Source organism: Capricornis sumatraensis, chromosome 3 (genome assembly GCF_032405125.1).
Source record: "Capricornis sumatraensis isolate serow.1 chromosome 3, serow.2, whole genome shotgun sequence".
Taxonomy (NCBI): domain Eukaryota; kingdom Metazoa; phylum Chordata; class Mammalia; order Artiodactyla; family Bovidae; genus Capricornis; species Capricornis sumatraensis.
In genome coordinates, this window is record NC_091071.1 from 82,705,139 (window position 1) to 82,724,401 (window position 19,263).

The window sequence follows — 19,263 nt, forward strand, 5'->3', positions numbered from 1 at the left end:
TCAGAATGTATGTGTTATCAAATCATCATATTGTACACTTGAAAATATTAGAACAAAAGGATACTGTTCCTGTTGAGGGGTAAGAATCAAGTAAAAGAGCTTGATCTGTATATAACTCTTCCAATGAAGTCATCATCAAAAGACTTCTAGAAGTTCAGCTGGAGGAGTGCCTGCTAGATTCACAGACTATTTGTTCTCTTAAATCAGTGTCTTTTGACCCAGGCTGCACATCATCAGGGGAAATTATTAAAATGGGGCTTCCCAATCCCACTCTGAGAGATTCCCATTTAGCTGGTTTGAGGTGGGGCCCCAAACAGTGTTTCTGAAGGCTTTTCCAGTATCCCAGTGTGCACCAGTGTTGAGAGCCACCTGGAGTAAAGGCATTGACATACACACCTCTCCCTCTCCCCACCTCCCTCACTCACCCCTACACTACACTCTAACCTCTTGGAATCACGACTAGTTGTTCTGATGATTAGTTCACATTTTATCTTAGAGGTGCTGTAAATTTTTTCTCTTTATGAAGGAACTGCTGGGCAACCCAAAGCCAATTCAGGACCTACTGTCTGCCACTGCATGGGCTATACACAACGCATTGTGGTATTAGTGTCAAGATTTGTGTCAGTGGCGGCCCTTCCCTTCCCTTTTTCTTTCCCCACCCCCACTTATGTCTAGTTTATACTATCTTGATGTACTTAAATTTTTCCTTATAAACTGTCTCTTATTCTTCTGGGGAAAAAGGAGCGATATGGATTTATAACAAATGAATGAACAAAGGAAAAACATACCAAAAATGCATGGAAACACCAATGAATAGAAATAATCAGAGGAATTTTTGCAAGTCTAATTGTTTCTTGAACTGACTTCTAGGAGGGCAAGACTGAATGAGTGTGCAGAAGGTGAGGTTAGGGGTGAGGTGAAGAGGTGGTTCCTAGACTTAGGGCAGGCATAGGTGAGTAGTGGCTGAATGCCTGCAGTAAATGACACTCCATGGCAGTCAAAGGATAGAAAGGAAACATGAGCCTCCCAAAGAAAGCTGGGCATCCATTACCCAAGTTAACATAAAAGCACAAGTGTTCTCAAAACAGCATATAAATGAGAACACATTGATATCTCTCTAAGGAACTAGCTATGATGAATCAAGGGGAATTAAGCTTGGAGGCCTTCCTAAAGAGGGTGAATTTGGGGTTTGACTTTGACAGAGGGGAAAGTCACGTGCTATAGGAGAAAACAAGAAGTTCTAGATACCACCCCAACTCTACATTAATGATACAGAGGACTTTCCACCTCACAAAGTGGGATGTCATGGGAGGAAGCCAGGGAGAGCTGAGCTGACAAGGGATTGAAGAACGACAGGATGGGTTTTGCAAAGACAAGGCATTTTAGTGAGAGTTTATAAGGGAAATGTTTGCAGAGAATACATTCTTCACTTAAATGAAGCACCTAGAATGAGATAGGCACTTTTTGGGTGCTTGGGATACAGCAGTGAATAAGACAAATGTAGTGTTTGTCCTTATGAATCTTATAGTCTAAACACTAAAATTAAAGACCCAAATCTCAACACAACTGCAAGCTGTCATGAATACTTTAAAGAAGCTGTAGAGGGTCCTGTGGGAAGCTATGGGTGAGGCTGGGAGGAATCTGGTTTGAGGACAGAGAAGGCTTTTCATTGGAAAAATGTCTTAGAATCAATTAATAGGCATGGTGATTGATTGGATGAGGAGGCAGAATCATCAAAAAGGTTTCCTAGATTTCTGGCATGTGTGCACACATATACACACCCTACATAGGAGCTGAAAGGAGGATTAACTGTGAGTATTTAATTCTCTCTCTCTCCTCCACCCCATAACCTCTTCTCTCAATATAAAGGAAAATAAGATTTTCTAGGAACAGACAGATAAAAGTTCAAATTGAAGGGTTATGGAGAACACTCTGAAGTACTTTCCACTTTGTCTGAAAAAAAAAAAAATGAAACACAGTGAGAACCCCACCTAATAACTATAATGTCATTCTACCTTACTTTTAGTTCTAATCATGGTATTTGATGGCCAATCATTTGGATGGCTTTAAAAACACTCCAAGCATGCTGCTGCTGCTGCTGCTGCTGCTAAATCGCTTCAATCGTGTCCAACTCTGTGCGATCCCAGAGACAGCAGCCCACCAGGCTCCCCCGTCCCTGGGATTCTCCAGGCAAAAACACTGGAGTGGGTTGCCATTTCCTTCTCCAATGCATGAAAGTGAAAAGTGAAAGTGAAGTCGCTCAGTCGTGTCCGACTCCTAGCGACCCCATGGACTGCAGCCCACCAGGCCCCTCCGTCCATGGGATTTGCCAAGCAAGAGTACTGGAGTGGGTTGCCATTGTGCTTTAAAAACACTCCAAGCATAACTGTTACCAAAAATGTTTCCAGACTGATGTTCCTCTCTGGGGATTGTTTATTGTCATTGATTATAGCAGGCAAAAAATCTCTATCATGGTTGGGATTAAACTTTATTTGAGCCACAACAATATAAATATATGTATATAACATTACATACTATTCAAGATTGTAAGCCATCCTCCACGCATCCTCCATCCATGCCTCCCAACTCCTAAGTGTATCATCTTTAGAAGAACTGCCCCCTCCAGGCAGCATCAACTCATACAAAGCATAGTATACCCTCCAAGTGACATCATGTCTGCCAGAGCCGGGGCAGGGTGCAGGCAAGACCACTTCAAAGTCACTCAAAAGGATGACTTTAACATCTTGAACTCAAGTCTAAATTCAGTTGTTATTATTCCTCAGCCTATGAGGTTAATACTGAAATGAAAATTTAAAAATACAGCCCTTTCGAAATGCGTTTCCTTAAAAGAAAAATTTGTTAGAAAATAGTTTAATCATGTGTGATTTTGGAAGAAAAATGAAGATCTTTCTTTGCATTTCCAAAGGTTTTCATCTGAAAATCAATGTGTGATCTAGAGTTGTTACAGCTTGTGATAAAATCACAAACATGGGCAAACCTCAGCCTCGAATCCTATTCTGTGGTGCACTAAAATCCTGCAGGGGAAAAAAAAGAAGTATGGTCCTATTTCTCTATGAGTAGCTTTTTCATAGAGATCTACATTACACTGACACTTTTTTTCTGTAAATATTTTGAATGTGCATGATCAATTTCTGTCACTTGTCCAACACCTAGAAGTGCCTGACAACATCCTAACATGAATTTCTGGATTGGTTTCAGAAGCAGAGTGACGGATAACTGAATCTACAAGTGGCTGATCTATTTTGATGTGAACTTAATTAATGCTGCATATGAAACTCCAAATGTCACAATACAGTTTTACAATTTTAATTATTAGACTGACTTAGCTAACTCATTTTAAAACGAAATTTGAACTTAATTTAATGTGTTATTAAATTCTTTTCAACAAATTCATTTTTAAGAGAAAAGGTTTTATAAAATCATTCAATTATGATTTTACCATGTGGATGAGAACTATACAAAAATGTCACAAATAATATATGCCTTCAACATTATGACTGGAACTGTGAATTTGCAGAGGATTGAGCTGCCCACCTATGATGTCTGGTCACGTAATCCAAGCCGCTGTTTAATGAATTTGGAGATTAGGAGCTGAGGCCGTTTCTGGTACTCCACGAGAACATCATGGGGAGAGTTGATCTGGTCACATTCAAGTCTGTTGAGAAGTGTCACGCAGACCACAGCAGCTGGAAACGTAAACAAGACCATTACTGAGCAAATGGGTTCATCTTTCTTATAGAAACATTAACCGGACACTCCCCGTGTCCCTCGAACATGGGCTTTGTGTTGCTCTCCCTCTAGACGCCTGTATTATGACTCATGTTTCTGTGGACTCCCGTCCAACACTCCATCTAAATAAATTAATTGAAATCGTTTTCAGTACTCTCCCTTCTCCTTTCCCCTACAACTGGTTAGATTAAGGCTCAGAAAATCTTTGTATTCAAGACAAGAACGAGAAAGGATCTTTGCCATTCAAGATACACAGACCTCCAGCTTTCTATCCCATTTCCAGTTCTTAGAGCAGGCTTTTCTTTCTTGAGGATATAACTAGAGAGCTAGCCATTTTTCCTGAGGTGACATTTTACTCCTTGATCCAATGTTTGAGTGTGCCTGCTGGAAAGGGAAGTAACCAGAGAAGAGATATGAAGGCTAACCTCAGGAAATAGCCTTAAGGGCAAGTCCTGACACTTCTGAAATTTGAGGAAAAAGTGAAACAATATGTTTAAACATAAGAATCAGCTCCATGAAGTAGCACATTTATTAGCATTTAGTTTCTAAAGAATGATGACAAAATCTTGTGACAGTTGCAAAACTAAGGGGAAAGAACAAGCATCTTTCTTTTCTAAAAAATGAAAGCTTCATTTTTGATAAGTCACCATAAAGGCAACATCTTGGTTTGTTCCATCAAGAACTCTGGAGAAACTCTGGGTACCCTACCAATTTTTTATTGCCAGTTTCACATGAAATCTTTGATTTCAAGGAATATGGTTACAAAATCAGTGACAATCACTTTGAATTGATAGCAGTTATCATAACCTCTATGTTCATCTGCATCATTTAAAGAAGGATTTCAGTGGATCTGGGATTAGATGTAGCTACCTTCACAAGCTTTGAGGTCATAAAGATAAAGTTGGGTATGAATGTGATATTTATTTCTTTGACTTCTCTGCTATCTCATACTTCTGGATTTGAGACGGAAGAATGGACTGTAACTATAATAGGTGCTATCTTTTTTGTTTGGTTTAGCTCTTGCTGGGTATTTACGATACCATTTATACCTCATTGCTGTGCCGTAAGCTACCTATTATTCTTAGTCTCTTTTGACAAATGATGAAATGAGGAATTAGGGAGGTCAAAAGGCCCAGGAAGACACAGCTAGTAAATAGCCAATCAACTCCCCACTTCGTAAACTGCTGAGAAGACTCGTTTTCCTCCCATCCCTCCTCTGCTGAGCTGGCACATGGCAAACCATAAGGCAGACCTGTCCTGACCTACCAGTCAAACTGACCCTCCTGTTCAGTGAACTGTGAAAAGCAATGAAAATATCCAACTGGAACCGAGTCAGATATTTCATCACCTAGGACCTTATTTATTCAAAAATCATCCGGTTGTAAAGCAACTTGGCCCAACAGGTAAACAAGCAAATGGAAGGGCTAGAAACTTCCTCAGCTTTTCAAGTTAATGATCAGCTAGTCTGTGAAGGCTGACATGGGCTGGTGGTAGCAGGGAAAAGATGAAAGTCCTTCTCTAATCCTTCACTTGGCAGAGGGATAAAAGGAAACTCGTGCTTGTCAAGGAGCAAGAGCTGACTTTACTAAATGTCTTCTCCGGTGATTTTGTGGGTAGTGCCAAAGAGGGACAAGAACAGGTCACTGTGATCTCAGTGGGGTTTTCTTGATGCTGACAGACCAATTAACAAGCAGCTTGTAATAATCTTGTCATCTAAAATTACAATTTCCACAAGCAATTAAAAGGGACCAACTTACCCAAAACAATTCTTCAGAATTAAGCCTGACAGTTTTGCTACTATAATCCTCATATTGGGCAGGGAGGATGGCTCCTGTGGAGGGACATTTAGTTACCTAGCTGTCACCAAGGAGGTTGTCAGCTAAGTGACCTCAGGCTGCAATGGGGTGGGAACACACCAGCACCAACATGGAGCTCAATCCACTCAGAGCTGCACCAGGAACTCCCAGTGATTCTCAACTCTTTGATCATTAAATTTTTCCCCTCTGATAAAAGCTGTAACTGGAACCTCTCTTCAAATAAATACACGTGTGCATATACACATAAAATATTGGGTTGGTCAAAATGTTCATTTGGATTTTCCCATATATTATGAGAAAACCTGAACAAACATTTTGGCCAATCTAGTATTTGTATATTAGAGAAGGAAATGGCAACCCACTCTGGTATTCTTGCCTGGAGAATCCCGTAGACAGAGGAGCCTGGTAGGGTGCTGTCCAAGGGGTAGCACAGAGTTAGACACGACTGAAGCAACTTAGCATGCATGCATGCATTGGAGAAGGAAATGGCAACCCACTCCAGTATTCTTGCCGGGAGAATCCCAGGGACAGGGGAGCCTGGTGGGCTGCCATCTATAGGGTAGCACAAAGTCAGACACGACTGAAGCGACTTAGCAGCAGTAACAGCAGACTTACAGAATTAGGAGTGAGGAGTAAAAAAGGACAGTTAAGCTGTATTTTATTAAAAAAAAAAACAATTATCAGTAAAATTATTTGCACATTGATATTTGACAACTATTGCCTTAAAGACTTTAAACTTTATCCCTAATTAAATCAAATGAAAACAAATGTTCATACCTGCACCCTAGCACTTTAGATTCCCAAAGAAATGCTGGATTAGAACCAAGATTTAGTATTAACTCCATCAAAAATTGTCCCATATTTTTTATGAAATTGTTACTAAAGACATAGTCAATGTAATACAGCTGATCACTTATGTTTAACATACTTGAATAAAGTTTTATGACAAACCTCAAATGCTTTCTTTTATAAGATAATGAGTGCTGTATTACTCAGAGTCTCCATTTTCAACTTGGCTTCTAGGAAACTCAGACTATTTATATTTAGTATTGCCCTTCTAGGTAGCTGTTTGCTGTTGAGAACATCCCATTCACTCCCTTAACTACATGCCTCTTATTCTCTTTACTTTTGCTTAAATTATTTATACATTAATCTTTTATTGAGAGCTGCTGCTCATGCCTTTTCAAAAAATGGGGAAAGTATAGGTAATCTGTCAATAGATAAATATGTTACTCTTTTACACCTTATGGAGTAGTGTAGAAAGTGGGAGCAAAGAGGCAGGAGTTATCAGGGCTAGTCCATCATTGTTTTGATCTAGCTGTGCTTCCTTTGACAGGTCACTTTTTACTCTCTGAGTCTTATTCTCTGAGAAAGGAACAGGTTGGACCTCAAAGGTCTCGCCCAAGCCCACACCTTCAGCATCTGTGTCTCACATTATCTTGGTGTGAGGACCATGCTGTCATCTCCTGGAGATCCAGGATCAATCTTGGGAACGTGCACTTCTGTTGGATGCTGGACCTCCAAGCAGAGCTGTGTCAGGATGGGCAGAGGATGGAACCTGCTATGCTGGGGTTGGGGGCTCCAGCAGGGAGAATTCCTCACTGGGGTCACAGATGGAGAGAGGCAGGTCACGGATAATGCTATCACACAAAAAGTTGGATCCATGGATCCAAATCATTCTCTGATGGGTGAGTGTGTTGGCACAAGACAGGCAGAAGTAGGATAGAGGACAGGAGAGTATAATTAAAATGAATCAAACAAAATTCTAGACACTCACTTTCATTAAAAATATGTAAAAATCAGCAAAACAAGAAGAAACAATTTTTAAAAAAATTTTACCTTTATAAGCATAATAAATGAATTACTTATCATTTATGTCTGGTTTCCCAAATACACTGACTTATTTTCTTGGTAAAATAATATCTATACTTACAAACGAATAAGTATCAACATGCTGCTTTACTTGATTTCAACACTATCTTGATATATGATTAGCCTTTAGGGGCTTTGCTTTCTGAAGTAGCACAACTATCTGCTCACAACATATAAAATAAAAAAATCTGCACTTATTTTTTGTTTCCTGTGAATAGAGACTCTGAACCTTGTGTATCCATCGGAGGCTGCCAGGAAGACACAGCAGGGCATGGTACATGGGGCCTCAAGTCAGAGAGAAGTCAATTCCAGTTCCAGTTCAGCTACTTCTTATTTAGTGTGAGAACTTGGGAAAGTTGTTAGCCTCTCTGAGCCACAGTATCTCTCAGCAGATACTGTGAGGGTGAAGAACTGCAATGGGTCACCTTTTGCTTTTGTATAATAATAATTTAAAACCCCAGTTTTCCCATCTTTGAGTTAAGAAATACTCCAGCTCGACTGAATATAATCTTTAATCATTGTTGTAATATCTTGTTTACTCTATCAATGATCATCCTGCAGTTCCCAGAGCCCAACAGCCTTCATTTCTTGGATCAGCAGATGAATATAATATGTACTTAAAGTCAGGATTCTGCTCCCTTTCATCAAGCTGTAGTAAAGTAATATTATGAAGACTGAACTTATCCCCAAAGTTCCCAGTATATGTCAAAAGAAATAATAGTGAATTCTTCCTTTACCCTAAAGAAAAACCACTGTGAGTGCTGCCAAAAACTAAAGACAAAGAAGATTTAAGTGAACCTAATCTTGGATAAATACTAGGTTTCATATATTGTTGTGCAAGCAAGCATGTGTCAAAAGGCAGCCAGCACTGTCTTTTAAAGATGGATAAAAACTGAACATACTTATCACAAGTTCCCAGTGCAAAAGGAATATCATCTTTAACCAGAATGTTAGGGGTTTTAATTAAAGTAGATTTTGTTTTAAGAGTTGGAAAGAGGTATGCATATTATAGAACCATAGATGAATATATTTATATAGCATTATGCAGTATGTTTACATGGTTCTGAAGGTTCAGTCTTTCAAGGTAGAATAATTTAGTGAAGACCGCTATTTCCCTCACTTAAATCTTTGTTAAAGCGACAATGGACTCCCACTATTCTTTTCCAGTACAATGAATGAGATCAGGATAACAAAAGTGGAGTAGAGGTATCCATGGCTCCATTTCAAGTAGTATGTCCATCTATCAGATATTAGGAGATATAGAAGTATTATAAGAAACTTATAGCAAAAGGATGCTTAACTTTATAAGGTTTTGCCACTTCCTACTGGGACGAGTATGCGGCATTCCAGAGTCCTTTAGATAATCCCGAGCAATAAATGTAGCTGAATAACAAGGAACCAGCTGACTCTGTTATAGCTATCTTCTATGGGCAATAGAGGTTGAGTAGTCATTCTTTTTATTCATTTAGGAAATATTTATTGAAAGACCATATACAAATATTATTTTAAGTACGAATACCAGACCCCCTGACCTGCCTCTTGAGAAATCTGTATGCAGATCAGGAAGCAACAGTTAGAACTGGACATGGAACAACAGACTGGTTCCAAATAGGAAAAGGAGCACGTCAAGGCTGTATATTGTCACCCTGCTTATTTAAATTATGTGCAGAGTACATCATGAGAAATGCTGGGCTGGAAGAAACACAAGCTGGAATCAAGATTGCCAGGAGAAATATCAATAACCTCAGATATGCAGATGACACCACCCTTATGGCAGAAAGTGAAGAGGGACTAAAAAGCCTCTTGATGACACTGAAAGAGGAGAGTGAAAAAGTTGGCCTAAAGCTCAACATTCAGAAAACAAAGATCATGGCATCCAGTCCCATCACTTTATGAGAAATAGATGGGGAAACAGCAGAAACAATGTCAGACTTTATTTTTTGGGGCTCCAAAATCACTGCAGATGGTGATTGCAGCCATGAAATTAAAAGACGCATACTCCTTGGAAGAAAAGTTATGACCAACCTATACAGCATATTGAAAAGCAGAGACATTACTTTGCAACAAAGTAGTCAAGGCTATGGTTTTTCCAGTAGTCATGTATGGATGTGAGAATTGACTGTGAAGAAGGCTGAGTGCCAAAGAATTGATGCTTTTGAACTGTGGTGTTGGAGAAGACTCTTGAGAGTCCCTTGGACTGCAAGGAGATCCAACCAGTCCATTCTGAAGGAGATCAACCCTGGGATTTCTTTGGAAGGAATGATGCTAAAGCTGAAACTCCAGTACTTTGGCCACCTCATGCGAAGAGTTGACTCATTGGAAAAGACTCTGATGCTGGGAGGGATTGGGGGCAGGAGGAGAAGGGGACGACAGAGGATGAGATGGCTGGATGGCATCACTGACTCGATGGACGTGAGTCTGAGTGAACTCTGGGAGCTGGTGATGGACAGGCAGGCCTGGCGTGCTGCAATTCATGGGTTGCAAAGAGTCGGACACGACTGAGCAACTGAACTGAACTGAACTGAACTGAAAGATATAGCCAGAAAATGACAAACAGCATTCGTGTTCTTGTACTATTTATGTTGTAATGGAGATAGATGCTAAATATGTATCTTCATGTATTAATATGTGCAAAATTATATGTAAGTTAGTATATAAAGAAACAAGAAATGTAGTTTGGTATAGTAGTAAATACGATACAGAGAAATGAGGTAGAAAAAGTGAATGAATGGGTAAGTAGAATGAATGGGAGTGAGTAGTTTAGGTAGTCATGCAAAATGTCCCTGATGAAGTGAGAATTATGTGCCTTAATGTAAGTGAGATCTTACATGAATCATAAAGATAAGAAGTGCTAGTCCATGGGGTCTCAGGACCTCCTTGTCCTGGTGAATGCAGAAAGATCTGTTTTTGCACTAGTCCATACTCAATGAGTGACTCCTCTGAGAACAATGATTCTCTAGAAGACTCTTGTTTAAATACAATATTATTTATAAGCTGAAACCATTAGGCATCATTGCCTTAGTATGAACCCAATCATCTGGTACTACTAAAGGAACAAAAAAGGCCATTAGAGAAGGCCATTTGGAGACACATGGGGAATGGGTCTTTGCTGACAGTGGGAGCAAGATGGAAGGGGAATGGGAATAGGCCTGGGAGTCTTGAGCTTTAGGTGCCAGATGAAACATATTTTCCAGTGTTGCTTGCTGCTGCTGCTGCTGCTAAGTCACTTCAGTCGTGTCCGACTCTGTGTGACTCCACAGACGGCAGCCCACCAGGCTCCCTCATCCCTGGGATTCTCCAGGCAAGAACACTGGAGTGGGTTGCCATTTCCTTCTCCAGTGCATGAAAGTGAAAAGTGAAAGTGAAGTCACTCAATTGTGTCAGACTCAGTGATGCCAGGGACTGCAGCCCTCCAGGCTCCTCCGTCCATGGGACTTTCCAGGCAGGAGTACTGGAGTGGGGTGCCATTGCCTCCTCCACCAGTGTTGTTACCATTGGTATATAACCTCCCTGATAAGTATGTTAAAGCAGCTGTTTGTGAAGGCTCTCACAGCCCTTCCCCAGAGGAAGCTCTTCCAGCTCATACAGAGCTTTTCCAAGCTTCACTGCATTCAGGGTCGAATATAATGAAGTGGGGATGAAAGATGGGAACATGGCAGAATCATATGCATGGGGTTTTGATCTGTGTCCTTGGTGGTTGACCTTCCAGGGGTTGATCTTCCTGTACCAAGAATTCATCTTTGGAAACAGTGGTGTTTGAGGGAAATAAAGAGTCCCTGTCACCAAGAAGAAATTTGGACAGAAATTCTCCCAAGAACTACAGAATTACGTACTTACAGATACAACCTTTAGTGTGAATGTTGGCAGCCCAGAAGGGATCTGCTCAAAGAAAAGGCAGCATCAGTGGCCTGGAAGACAGCTATTGGCAGGCTGAAATCAGCTACCAACAGCTTCAATAGCAGCAGAAAAGGGAAAACACAGCAGAGGGCAGGAACTAGAGCATGCTAGAGAGGAAAGAGCCTAGGAGGGGGCCTGCAGGTGGCAGAGAGAGCAAGGTCACAAGGACTTGTGGCAAGGGCAAAAACTCTCTCATATCAGTAACTTCTCTGAGGTTTCAAAGAGAGAAAGATGGGTCCAGTGTTCACAAGCCTAGAGCTCTCTCTGACTGCCTCTTAAGAAAGAACTGATGATGATCACCAAACTTACATCAGGGCAGCAGTTTGTGACCTGGCATGTTGTGTTTGACTAAACTGGTTACCAAATTTTCCTCTATTTGCATATTAGAGGGAGGTCACCTAATTTGCACGTTAGGTCACTCAAGTGACCACTTGCTATCTCCATAAGAAAGAAACATGAGGAAACATTTCCTGGAGCAGAAATCATCTGAATCCAGGTGTTCCTGCAGGTCATTGCTGGTTGGGCTGCTGCTCAGGGAAGGGCGAGTTGCTCCCAGCTAGGGCTCCCACCCTCACTAACCTGTGGAAGAAAAGCAGATGTTATTGCTTCCCTGAAAGTGGGTGTTAATGATGGCCTTCTAAAGAAGACAAGGATGCAATTACATCCATCACTCATATGTTGCAAGGATTTGTGTGTGCTTTCATTCTGCGATGAGAGTAATGGTTCTACAATTAATCTCTTCTTGTGACGTACAACTTCTTTCTAAGATGTGCTTTTAGATTACCACATACATTTTGTTTGTAGCTTTGTGTATTAAAATTAGGTGACAAAAAAATAAAATAAATAAAATAAAATTAGGTGACAATAAGGACAAATGCTAGAATTAAAATTCTACTCGTGATCAAGTAAATCATTATCGGGCTATACTTCTTTGCTTCTTTGAAGATTTCTTCTTTGGTTCTGGGACACTAGATCTCCAAGTGTTCTGCCAATTGCACTGACCCCTCCTCCTTGGTTTCTGCTAGATCTCCCTCACCTGCCCTAACTTTTTCATCTGTTTCTACATTGATTTGCTTTGTCATCTCATTCATTGCAGTACTTTAAATCCTACCTACATGTTGTCAACGTACAACTTTCTTTCTTTACTTCTCCAGTCCAAACTTCACACCTGTACTCAAGATTGATAAACCCACCTGCTTATTTAACTTCTATTTGACACCTACTATATTACCCCCATCTCTTTTTAATATCTTCTGCTTCTGTCCTTTATCGGGCCCATCTTTGTGTGAAATGTTCCCTTGGTATCTCTAATTTTCTTGAAGAGATCTCTAGTCTTTCCCATTCTATTGTTTTCCTCTATTTCTTTGCACTGATCACTGAAGAAGGCTTTCTTATCTTTTCTTGCTATTCTTTGGAACTCTGCATTCAGATGCTTATATCTTTCCTTTTCTCCTTTGCTTTTCACTTTTCTTTTTACAGCTATTTGTAAGGTCTCCTCAGACAGCCATTTTGCTGTTTTGCATTTCTTTTCCATGGGGATGGTCTTGATCCCTGTCTCCTGTACAATCTCATGAACCTCAGTCCATAGTTCATCAGGCACTCTATCTATCAGATCTAGTCCCTTAAATCTATTTCTCACTTCCACTGTATAATCATAAGGGTTTAGATTTAGGTCATACCTGAATGGTCTAGTGGTTTTCCCTACTTTCTTCAATTTAAGTCTGAATTTGGCAATAAGGAGTTCATGATCTGAGCCACAGTTATCTCGTGGTCTTGTTTTTGTTGACTGTATAGAGCTTCTCCATCTTTGGCTGCAAAGAATATAATCAACCTGATTCTGGTGTTGACCATCTGGTGATGTCCATGTGTAGAGTCTTCTCTTGTGTTGTTGGAAGAGGGTGTTTGCTATGACCAGTGCATTTTCTTGGCAAAACTCTATATTAGTCTTTGCCCTGCTTCACTCCGTATTCCAAGGCCAGATTTGCCTGTTACTCCAGGTGTTTCTTGACTTTCTACTTTTGCATTCCAGTCCCCTATAATGAAAAGGACATCCTTTTTGGGTGTTAGTTCTAAAAGGTCTTCTAGGTCTTCATAGAACCGTTCAACTTCAGCTTCTTCAGCATTACTGGTTGGGGCATAGACTTGGATTACTGTGATATTGAATGGTTTGCCTTGGAAACAGAGATCATTCTGTCATTTTTGAGACTGCATCCAAGTACTGCATTTCGGACTCTTTTGTTGACCATGATGGCTACTCCATTTCTTCTAAGGGATTCCTGTGCACAGTAGTAGATATAATGGTCATCTGAGTTAAATTCATCCATTCCAGTCCATTTTAGTTCGCTGATTCCTAGAATGTCGACATTCACTCTTGCCATCTCTTGTTTGACAAGAATACACAGAAGAACTATACAAAAAAGATCTTCAAGATCAAGATAATAACGATGGTGTGATCACTCACCTAGAGCCAGACATCCTGGAATGTGAAATCAAGTGGGCCTTAGGAAGCATCACTACAAATAAGGCTAGTGGAGGTGATGGAATTCCAGTGGAGCTGTTTCAAATCCTGAAAGATGATGCTGTGCAAGTGCTGCACTCAATATGCCAGCAAATTTGGAAAACTCAGCAGTGGCCACAGGACTGGAAAAGGTCAGTTTTCATTCCAATTCCAAAGAAAGGTAATGCCAAAGAATGCTCAAACTACTGCATAATTGCACTCATCTCACACGCTAGTAAAGTAATGCTCAAAATTCTCCAAGCCAAGCTTCAGCAATACGTGAATCATGAACTTCCAGATGTTCAAGCTGGTTTTAGAAAAGGCAGAGGAACCAGAGATCAAATTGCCAACATCCGCTGGATCATGGAAAAAGCAAGAGAGTTCCAGAAAAACATCTATTTCTGCTTTTTTGACTATGCCAAAGCCTTGAGACTGTGTGGATCACAATAAACTATGGAAAATTGTGAAAGAGATGGGAATACCAGACCACCTGACCTGCCTCTTGAGAAACCTATATGCAGGTCAGGAAGCAACAGTTAGAACTGGACATGGAACAACAGACTGGTTCCAAATAGGAAAAGGGGTACGTCAAGGCTGTATATTGTCACCCTGCTTATTTAACTTCTATGCAGAATACATCATGAGAAACGCTGGGCTGGAAGAAGCACAAGCTGGAATCAAGATTGCTAGGAGAAATATCAATAACCTCAGATATGCAGATGATACCACCCTTATGGCAGAAAGTGAAGAGGAACTAAAAAGCCTCTTGATGAAAGTGAAAGTGGAGAGTGAAAAAGTTGGCTTAAAGCTCAACATTCAGAAAACGAAGATCATGACATCTGGTCCTATCACTTCTTGGACAGTGTCAGACTTTATTTTTCTGGGCTCCAAAATCACTGCAGATGGTGACTGCAGCCATGAAATTTAAAAATGCTTACTCCTTGGAAGAAAAGTTATGACCAACCTAGATAGTATATTCAAAAGCAGAGACATTACTTTGCCAACAAATGTCTGTCTAGTTAAGGCTATGGTTTTTCCAGTGGTCATGTATGGATGTGAGAGTTGGACTGTGAAGAAAGCTGAGCACTGAAAAATTGATGCTTTTGAACTGTGATGTTGGAGAAGACTCTTGAGAGTCCCTTGGACTGCAAGGAGATCCAACCAGTCCATTCTGAAGATCAGCCCTGGGATTTCTTTGGAAGGAATGATGCTAAAGCTGAAACTCCAGTACTTTGGGCACCTCATGCGAAGAGTTGACTCATTGGAAAAGACTCTGATGCTGGGAGGGGTTGGGGGCAGGAGGAGAAGGGGACGACAGAGGATGAGATGGCTGGATGGCATCACCGACTTGATGGACGTGAGTCTGAGTGAACTCCGGGAGTTGGTGATGGACAGGGAAGCCTGGCGTGCTGCGATTCATGGAGTCTCAAAGAGTCGGACACGACTGAGCGACTGAACTGAACTGAACTGACTGACAGTACCCCCAGGATTTCCCTGATAGCTCAGTTGGTAAAGAATCTGCCTGCAATGCCGGAGACCCTGGTTCAGTTCCTGGGTTAGGAAGAACCACTGGAGAAGGGATAGGCTACTCACTCCAGTATTCCTGGGCTTCCCTTGTGGCTCAGCTGGTAAAGAATCTGCCTGCAATGTGGGAGACCTATGTTCAATCCCTGGGTTGGAAAGATCCCCTGGAGAAGGGAAAGGCTACCCATTCCAGTATTCTGGCCTGGAGAATTCCATGGACTGTATAGTCCAGGGGGTCACAAAGAGTCAGACACAACTGAACAACTTTCACTTTCACAGTACCCCCAAAGCTCCAACAAATATTCTCTGTCCCAACTGTGATAACTCCATCCTTCCAGCTGTTCAGGCCCAAAGCCTGGGAGTTGATCTTCACTCTTGTGTTTCTCTCCAAATTCACATCACATTGTCAACAAATCTTGCTGGGTTTGCTTTCAAGCTATATCTAGCATGATTGCTTCCCACTTTCTCGACTGTTGTTCATATCTCCCTAGACTATGGGATCAGCCTTCCTATCTCCCTGCTTCTGCCATGGACCCCAGTAGGCTCTTCCCAGATCAGCAGCCAGTGTGCTGCTGTTCAAAGGCAAGCCAGATCCCATCACTTCTCCATTCAAAGGCCTCCAGTGGTTTCTCATGTTGCTCAGAGTGAAAGTCACAGTTCTCATGGGGACCACACAGTCCTCACTGACTCCATCCCCTACCCTCTCCACTGCTGTCACTGCCCTCCAGACACACTGGTCTCCCCGTGTGTCCAGATACTCTGAATGCTCCTGCTTGGCAGTCTTAGATTTGCATTTCCCAGACTGCTTTGCCCAGACACCCACGTGGCATTTTCCTAAATGGCACCTTCTCCGTGCACCCTTCCCTATTTTAATTTATGGTTTTCCTCCTTACCTTGGTTGTCCCTGTGCCCTTTTCCTGCCTTATTTTTTCACCATCATGCTCCTCAGCATCTAACATACTACTATATTGTTATAGATAACTCTTTGTTGTTATTTCTCTCCCTGCTAGAACTCCTCAAGGGCAGAGATTCTGTGTCATCCTTTGCTGGGTCCATATTGCCTGGGTGCTTAGGAAACTAGTTGATGCATAGGAGAAAGTTCTTCTTTCTTTAGGAAGACAATGATTGAGACAAATCTTATCAGCCAAAAATCTGATTTAAAATCCAGGCTTCTTGTATTGTGCCATGCACTCAGTAGGCATGCTATAAAACACATTTGAATAGATGACATTTTTTATGGACTCTTATGAAAAAAGACAATTGCCATGTGAAAAACAAAACTAGGCATTTTTTTTTAAGTTGCTCCAGTGTTTTCTTGGACATCATTATTCATATTTGGGGACTGCTTGCCACTCAAAAATATTATTTTAGATGATGCTATTTAGCTTTAGATCTGAGGCTTTCACAGCCAAGTTAATATATAATATTTAACTAACTTTGAAGCTTTACCTTTTCCATCAGTTAAGCTTGATTTTTTTAATCTAGAAGATGAGTATGAAAATAATTTTAAATAAAAAAGAATTGTTATATTGATTAATTCTCATGAAAATTATGTTTTACTTCAATAGGTTTTCTTGGTATTGGTCAAATGTTAGTGGTTCTATGGGAATAATTTCACCCAAAATAAAAATGCATGCCACATCCATATTTGGCTTCATAATGCCATTCTCCACCCAAAGAAGCAGAGCTTCTTGGAAAAATGTATGATTCCAGACCTGACGCAAAGACAGTGCAAGTGATGCCTAAATGCTAAGAGGATTATGTCAAAAAAGGATGCTAGAAGAGACTTTTCCTAGCCAATTTTGGGATAATTTGAATATCAAAAGAATAATGACAGAAGCTGTATATACACACTGCTTTGAACAAAATGAGCAAAACAATAACTCCCTGTCCCCAAAAAGAGAGAGAGAGAGAGGAGTGTGAGAAAGAAAGCCTCTTTTTAAAAAATACCAGCTAATATATGTAGGAGGAATGATGGAATTAGAAAATTAAAATTATCAAAATGCCAAATTATCATCTCCGAGGTTACTTGTTACTTACAAAGAGAAAGCATTAATTTTTCAATGGAGAGAGATGGCAGTTACCACTTGAACCAAGTGATGCAAAATTACTGATAGTGGAATATCTTCACCTTACCTTTCTGTGATATGGAATAAGGGAAACTAATGTACCTAGTTTACATTACTATGAAATCTTCTTGCCACATAGCTGACTCTAATCAAGCCCCTAGATTTCGCTTCTGCTTTACAGGAAATATTCAGTGTAAACGCCCAAGTGAAACCTTGAAATGATGTGTGCAGACAAATCTAGAACATGGGTGTGCTACAGGATAGCAGCCTGGACTTTTCAAAAAAAATCACAGTCCCAGGAAAAAAAGAAAAGTAGGGAGACTATTGTAGTTGTAAAAATACAGAGATACAATAACCAAGCAATACAACATATAAAATTAATTCAATACTGGATTAAAGTACTCTTTAAAGATATTCTTAGGACAATCAGAAAATTTAAGTATGGAATGGATGTTAAATGATGTTATGAAATGCTTTTTACTTTTCTTAGCTTTTCTTGTTTGATAATTGTATTATGGACATTAGGAGAACATCCTTATTCTTAGGAAATGATGCTGAGGTACAAAAGCTAAGTGGCATGATATTTGTAATTTATTTATAATGATTCAGAAGAAAAAACCAAATAGACGTGTGTATATATATATATATATATATATATATATATATATATGCATACACACATATATATATACACACACATACATATATATTTAGATGTATATGCACTAATGTGAAAACACTAAAAACTTGAATTTTGGTAAAGGGTACCTAAGTATTATACTTTTAAGTATTATCCTAAGTATTATTCTTTTAATTTTTCTGTATTCTTGATTTCTTTCCAAAATAAAAGGGTGGGAAATTTACATATGCATGTAAATTAACTAAAAACACACTGTTCCACTGATGTTTTGTCCTTTGATGGACTGTTTTAGGGATATGTTATTTGTGTCATGTCTCAGTAAATCCAATTGTAGCAGAAAACAGCAGTCACTATTAGGATGGAGAAAACTGAACCTGCTGTCAAGTCTTGGCTACATAACCACTATCTCGCAATGGTGGGAACTCACTTTTGACCCTTAAGGTTTAGTTTCCTCATTTGCAAAATAGGAATAATGTCCTACCCACTCAGAACATATTATGACATAATCATGCTTTCAATCCAAAGTAATATATAGCTGAATTCCTTTTTCTTCTCCTAAAGTGTGAAAATAATCTCATGAAAGAAGATAATTTGATCCTAGGCATTCATGAAAGTCTTACCTTTTAGACCACAAAGTCTACACATGGCTGCAAACACCGTAGATTCCATTTCGATATTTCTGATGCCGGCATTATATGCTCTCTTTAAGTAATCTAAACCCTTTTCTCTGGAAAAAGAGCACAGTGCTCCATCGAGTCGACCCTGGCCTGAAAGAGAATGGAAAATGTTTAGCAACTTGATGTCCTACTACAGTCGCTGTGGCATCACTGAGAGGCTTGCTGTCAGACCACGTGCTCTGTGGCGAACTCTAACCTGTGAGCCTGCACCCCAGATAAAATAAATCTAGCCATCTGAATCGTCCTACTAGAGGACATGAGGCAAGAGTGTGCCTAACTCAAGCATCTCACATACAGTGGGGTCTCCATGACACTGAGCTCCCCAACTCTGGGGCAAGTAACCACTGAGTGGCCTCAGCAGCCAGCACTGTGCCCAGGGATAGCAGGATCTGGAGGGTTGCTGGAAGATCTGCCCTTTGAGGAAAATCTCAAGTTGCTCCTGGGACTGGCAGATGGCCCAGAAACAGTTGCTGCAGAAGAATAAAATGCTCTAGGCCCCAGTGATGATCCTAAGCTACTC

At 40.4% G+C, this 19,263-nt stretch overlaps 1 protein-coding gene across 2 annotated transcripts in view; it reads right to left on the reverse strand.

Annotated features, from left to right (window-relative positions):
- Positions 1-1,860: 1,860 nt before the first annotated feature.
- Positions 1,861-19,263, reverse strand: part of UPP2 (uridine phosphorylase 2) — a 46,210-nt gene continuing 28,807 nt past the window's right edge. Inside the window, exons 6-8 of one of the 2 annotated variants that reach the window (XM_068968685.1) lie at positions 18,687-18,833; positions 3,556-3,707; positions 1,861-1,953 (exon numbers count right to left, since the gene is read on the reverse strand). In XM_068968685.1, the coding sequence (XP_068824786.1) occupies positions 3,556-3,707; positions 18,687-18,833 (299 nt within the window). In that variant the 3' untranslated portion in view covers positions 1,861-1,953. Of the gene's footprint in view, positions 1,954-2,570; positions 3,708-18,686; positions 18,834-19,263 lie in introns of those variants that run through there. The other variant, XM_068968683.1, reaches the window with a different exon arrangement.